We start from the raw sequence: 6,542 nt of genomic DNA, 5'->3' as shown, positions 1-6,542 counted from the left end.
CATAAAAGAGAAGCTCACCATTTACCGGTCCATCTACAACCCTACCCTCACCGATGGTCATGAGCTTATGTAGTGACTGAAAGTACGAGATGGCAGATATCAGCAGAAGCAAGCTTTCTTCAAAAGGTGGCTGGACTCTCCCTTAGAGAAAGTGGTGAGTTCACTCATCTGAGTAGGGCTCAGAATAGAGCCTCTCCACATCGAAAGGAGCCAGCCTAGTAGAATGCCTCCGGCTGTAGGTGTCCCTGGCACACCGAGGACCTCCTGCCAAACTAAGCTAGAGGTGGTGGCTGGTGAGAGGGAAGTCTGGGCCTCTCTGCTTAGGCTGCTGTCTCTGTGACCCATGCCCCGGATAAGCAGAAGAAATGGGTGGAGGCCTGGATGTATGAATAGTATTCTCCACTATCTCACAAGACTATTGCAGGTTCTCGATTTCAAACTCATACAAAACATTAAACAGTTGCTCTTTAACAGGAAACTAAATAAAGGCTTCTGAGGCTTTATGGTGCCACTACATTCAGCACCAATTAGGCATTTTTTGGTAAGAAGATTAAACCAAAATAAATGCTCAGCTTTGTACAGTGTCCAAGACAAAACACACCGGAGACAAGAAATTCAACCAGGGAAAAGTTGGTGTTCTCTGTATTTATTCTTTTCTTTTTCTTCCTTTGCTGTGCTCTTTGTGAGGAGCATAAATATTTTACAGAGCGAGAACATCAGTCTGGTTATTTACAAGATAAAATAAATGACGTACAACTCACAATGTCGGCTTGTGTTTGGAGAGCTGGAGGAGGAGGAGTAAAGGGAAGGAGGAAAAAAAACCTACAGCCGTTTTACAGTTTGACTTGGAGTACCCCAACCTCGACTCTGACTTCACAAACAGAAACAAAAAAAGGAGCTAATAGACTGTGGCGCGATGGCACGACTGAACACACGGGAGCAGCAACTGCAGAGGTCTAAACCAGTGAATTATTCCATAGAGAGAACAAAGCAGATAAATAAAGAACGACACAAAATTCCAGTGTCTTCAGCAGTCATCAGTCCATTTCTGGTGACTTTCATGCTCCAGGGGGGGGGAATTATGGCAGTAGTTCATTTAACAAGAAAGTTGCCTACAATGACCACTTTGAACACGGTGATAAACCTGCAATCGGAACCAGTGACTTTTCTGTCCTCTTCAGTTTGAGCTCAACCGGAAAAACTTGTGACTTGTGAACGTCAACCTTCAGACTTCCTGGCTGCCCCCTTTAGACAGTATAAGCAAGTACTGTTTGGATGACAGTGGAAGTGCTTGCGTCCTCCTGTTTTGTGCAGTTTCAATTTGGAAAATAATCTCAATATTAAAACACGAAGACTGCAACTGAGAACTTTTTGCATTTTCTGTTTAATTATTTTCACACTGCCCGGGAATACTTCAAATTCCTTATTTGGATTAATTAGCAGCTCAAAACAAAGATCTTAAAAGTATTGTCATGAAAGACATCAAAACAACGGCCTTTTTGATTTTCAGATGGTCACAAGATGTGAACTCCATCTGGTTGAAACCTGGCAGGTAAGCAGGAGCAGTTTCCATGGGAACAGGAACGTACACCAAGCTCTCTTGATTTACTTTGAGATCATTCAACTTTTGATCTCCATGTTCCTTCCTGGCAAAACTTGAGGTGCCCAACACATTTATGTGATGTATCACCTGTGTTCAACATACCCACACACGAGCTCCACCACAGCTGGGGCACAGCCCAAACGCCAGGCCCGCTCATCAATACTCGCTCAGATCCTGACGTCGATCGATACGCCCGCAGGTCTGGTGTCTAATAATTCAGGCAAACAAATGCGACTCGTTCAAACCCGGGTTAAACCGGATTGAGCCGTTCAAACCTTCAGGTAAAGTCAGAGATGAACCCGAAGACCGTCCGTGCCGAGTGTGCAGTTTTGAAAGGAGGAAACATCTGCTGTGTCAGGAGTAATGAAGGAGGCTGAGGAACTCATGCCTACAGGAGGTACAGAAATAACACTGAGGCCTGCATGGAAAATAAACCCCACCAATATTAAATCAATGCTGCTGATTCTCCATTAAGGAGAAAACTGAGGTTGTTTCCTCATGCCAGTGTCAAGCTTGCCAGCAAGTTGTTTGTGTGTTTGTAGCTCTTCACTCACACACAAAGAAAATCGTGAATGGAGGAATACATTCCTATTTAGAGATTGAAAGGCACTCGTGCTAAACCGTGTAATGGACAGCACTAGTGGGTCCCAACTCACAAGCATTCAGCTGGAAACAGGAAATGATCCGACTCAAAAGAGCCCCAACCTGAACACCGAGTAACAAGACAAAGCTACTGTTTTTATTCTATTATTGTTTCAAAGTAGGTCAAAGGAAGTGTTCGCAACAAGTACCAAAGAAGACAGAAAGGCTCACCGCGAGTCTCCCTCTCAGGGTGGAAGAGAGCGAAAAAGAACGAGGAGGAGGAGGAGGTTTGTGCGTATCGACTCAAGTGCAACTTAAGGGTATTCTCTGGGTTTGAGACTTTGAGTAAAGGGGGGGGGGCTGTTCAGAGTCGTGTCATTGTGCCACAGAGCCAGAAACAGGTTCAACAAAGGGCTAACCTAATGTGTCTTCTCTCTAGCTCATGTTGCTGTTTGATTGGGTAGTGGAGTGGCGTGTTGTTGATAGGCTGACCCAGGGGTGTGAGAGAGGAAGTGCTTGGAGGAAGAGATCTGAAAGGTTGAGTTTCTTAGATGGGCAGCTGGAAAGTGATGTCCACTTGAGCTTCCTTTGCAAGGGAGACGATTTCAGAAAGCTTTACAACCTGTGGACAGAGCAGAGTGGGCTCATGAAATAAAATTTAACATAACATACTTTTACAATTGACCTTTATTTAACCAACAAACCCGTGTTTTTAAAAAGGAGACCTTTTTTTTAAGACAGTCAATACAGAACAGATGACACAAATGATACAGGTCTCTGAAGTCATGCAACTGTTTCAATGGGATCCCAATCCTCCTCCTGACTGTGCTTGAAAAGTCTGAAATTCAGGTGTTATGCAGGTATTCTGCTTTCAATTTAGGATTGAGACATAGTGCACTTCAGGTTTGACAGCTGACATCCCCATCACTCACAGCAGTCATGCTTCACTTCACATCATTACTACCAACTTAGCCGCTGACGCTCTACGTTTCTAAAACTTTTTCTAGAACTTTTACCGTGGGAGTGGGCCGCCCAAGTGTCATCTAGAAGACGCATATTTTTCTCTCGACACACGCACACCTCAAACTCTACTTGAACAGTCACAGAGCAGCTGCACATGTTAATCAGCTGATTGCACATGTGCAGTCTTGTTCTTGTGGTTTGTGCACTGAGACACACGCTGCAGTTTCATGCCATATCATGTCATACTTGTCTAGTAATTTTCTCCAAAATCATATTAATTCTAAAGTTTAAAAAAAATTTTTTTTAGTTATTTTGGCAGAACAAAAATACCAAACACGACAACTACTAATACAGGTGACTGATACACGTTTCTTTTCCTAATCTAACAACAAGGACTCTCCACTCACAACAATCTAAAGGGTTTTCATTCTTTCTCATCTTTCCTGAAAATCTTTTGTATTCTAACTCCAGAAGAACAGAACAAAGGCTTTCATTTCCTCGCTAACTCACATATCTAACAAAGCTGATCCTGCTCATCACTAATATCCTGTTTTTAGATCAAATACAACCATTTTCCACATATATAATCATTACATGAAAGCTGGAATCAGTCCACTTTTAAGCAATTAATCAAGCAGCTTAATTGGATGTGAAAAGTGTTTAGAACAGAGTAAGATTTAATAAAATGTTATCAAACTGCCTCCCGGCACACCTGCTCCCCAACCCTGTTCTCACATACGCTTTCACACTGTTGCTGCTTTCTGGTTACTTTGTGCTATAAATGTAAAGTGACGTTTTTCCTCACATTGGTTCTCTCACACACACACACACACACACACACACACACCCTCCGCCTCCTCGCATACAGCGACACATCTAAAGGCAGGTACATGTCAGCCCTGCTCTCCCCATTTATGACGTGAGCATTTGAGTTGAACGTGGGTCTTTGTGCGTACCATTTTTGCAGCTTCGTCCAGGTCGTCGCAGGCCAGGATTTTCAGCGGACTGGCAGCAATCAGAGCTTTGGCGTCGTCCACTCTTGTTCCTGAGAACAAACAAACAAAAAAAATAAATGAAAAAAAGTCAGTTTTTCAAAACAGCAGTACCTTTGGCCACCCTACAGCTGTGTCACTGTCAGAACTGAGAGTTTCTTGATACGGCAAACATTCATTTGGATGCTGTTGAATGTTTTTGAACCTCGAGGAAGCTAATAACCTCCTTGTGGTTTTCTGTGGATACCTGTGCCTCCTGTACTGTCCACCCTCAGACCACAGTTTCCATTTGCACTCGGGAAAAACAAAGCTGAATGTCTAAAAGGTCTTTCCAGAAGTTTGGAGAGCTGATGAAGTTTCTTTGATGAAAAAGAAAATGTTCGCCGGACCAAAGTGAAAACTCAATTTCCCTAAAACTGCCCTATAACCTCCCAGCAGACAGTTTTTATTAAAGCTGCTGTCACACAACAAGCCGTTGCCTCCTCCTTTGTTTGGTGGATGCCTTCACACTTCATGGTTCAACTTTTTTCAGCTTGCCTCTGTGGCTGGTGTGCAGCCATGGCAACCACAGATACAACCATAGGGGAAAAATGGTAACGGAGGCTTATTTTACAAATCAATGGAGATCAACAACATCTGCTTTAATGCCTGATTATACAGACAGACCTCACAACCCAGAAAAGAATTACAAACAGAGCAAAGCAGACACATTACAGAATTAGCCACTGACACAAATACACAAACCCATGAATCCAGGATAAACCAGGAAGCAGTCTTAGACACGAAAGAGCATGTATAAACATACCAAAGTAACTTGTCAGTGTGTAGACAGACACACACAGTATATTTATTATTTAAAAAAAAAAAACATTAAAATTTTAAAAAAGAGCATGTTCCTGTTTTGAAAGGAGAACGTGGTCCAGTCAAGTTTCCAGAGTCGAATTAGGAGCTGTGACCCATCTGATGTATCCGAGTCCGGCCCCGATTAACAAGTCATTTGGTCACACGCACATTTGTGGATTGGCTCACAGGAAAAGCGTCTTTGTGCTGATGTAGAGCCTTACAGAGGTGCTACTTGTAGCTCTGACTTAAAATCCATGAAGCATTTGAGTTTCAAGCTCATCAGTGTGATGCTTAAAGTTTATCAAAGTTAAAAACACAGCAGATGTTTAAGAGGTTACAAGACAGAATTTAATAGCTTTGGAAAGTTATTCCAACTACTTTCTTTTACCCTTTACCACTAACTTTAGAAGATAAAAGCAGATGAAGCATACATGAAGGAATTCTTGCCAAATGAATCAAATGCATCTGCTGCAGTCCATCTTACCCTGTACTGCAGGGTGTTAAAATTCAAATAGTCTTCAGAGTTTTAGACTAACAGCAGAGTATTTAGTTTCAGATGACTGAATGACTGAGTACTCTGAAGCCTTACAGTATCAACCGCACTCAGTCAATTAACTTCATTTTGAAGGTAGAAAAACAAACCACAGTATTTAATCACATCGCTATAGGTTATCAACAAAATCTCAGTTACATTCAACCATGTCCAAAAACTTTGTGTGTGAAAATACTCCCTGAAGAAAATATAAAATACACAAAGTTTCTGCTATGGCCAATATTAATGAGCAATTTTTTAATTGTGCAAGTATGTTAAGTATGTCCAAACCTCTAAAGAAGCACACATCACTACAAAGGAACTGAAAACATCTGCTGCAAACCATGAACTAGGATGTACTCTGCTAAAGAAGGCAACTTCCTCTGTTGTTGAACCTTTCACCCATATCTTATTTTCTCTTTGAAACAGATTTTATACAAAGTGACCTTAAAGCAGCCCAAGTCCATCTCTGTTCAGGTGACTCCAACAAGGAGTCATCATCCAAAGCCTTGTGACACTGCTGATCATAACATCCTATAAAAAATAAAAAAAAATACAGCATGCAAGGAGCAGCCAATCAAAAGAAAAGGAGGGTGGCATTAACTTTTTAACCTTTGAAAGCCAATCAGCAGTAACAATTGAAGCTTTTCAGAACTGAGTCATTTCTGTCATATTTCAGGCTTATAGAACAAAATGAATGGGTGTGCATCAGAAGTTAGCAAGGGCCTGGGTCTCTGACTATGCAGCTACCCAGAAACTATTATAATGGTGATCAAACCATGTCTTTGACATATACTCAGTCAAAACTCAACATGCAAAGCTTCCCTAAAATTAAAAAAAAAACAAAAAAAAAACACCAAAACTACCTGCCCTGTTCGTCACCAGTGCATTTACACTTGCAGACAAGACCACAGAGGTGCTAATTGAGATACAAGACAGAACTACCTAATGACTCCAATCCAACTTCAGAAGCGCTTCTACATCTTAGATTATAAAATGTGTAAAGAATAACTTTTAAAAAACTGAT

At 41.6% G+C, this 6,542-nt stretch overlaps 1 protein-coding gene across 2 annotated transcripts in view; it reads right to left on the bottom strand.

The window, feature by feature from the left end:
- Nucleotides 1–630: 630 nt before the first annotated feature.
- The window catches only part of sucla2 (succinate-CoA ligase ADP-forming subunit beta), a 29,370-nt gene continuing 23,458 nt past the window's right edge, over nt 631–6,542 (bottom strand). For both annotated transcript variants that reach the window (XM_085435388.1, XM_085435389.1), the window contains 2 exons: nt 4,105–4,193; nt 631–2,807 (listed from right to left, as the gene is read on the bottom strand). In XM_085435388.1, the coding sequence (XP_085291514.1) occupies nt 2,733–2,807; nt 4,105–4,193 (164 nt within the window). In that variant the 3' untranslated portion in view covers nt 631–2,732. The remainder of the gene's footprint in view (nt 2,808–4,104; nt 4,194–6,542) is intronic.

This window comes from Copadichromis virginalis, linkage group LG16 (genome assembly GCF_057382275.1).
Source record: "Copadichromis virginalis isolate Kocher_CV1m ecotype Utaka linkage group LG16, C_Virginalis_male_GT1.1, whole genome shotgun sequence".
In the NCBI taxonomy this organism is placed as follows: domain Eukaryota; kingdom Metazoa; phylum Chordata; class Actinopteri; order Cichliformes; family Cichlidae; genus Copadichromis; species Copadichromis virginalis.
Note: the sequence above shows the minus strand (reverse complement) of the source record. Positions and strands in the feature narration are given on the sequence as shown.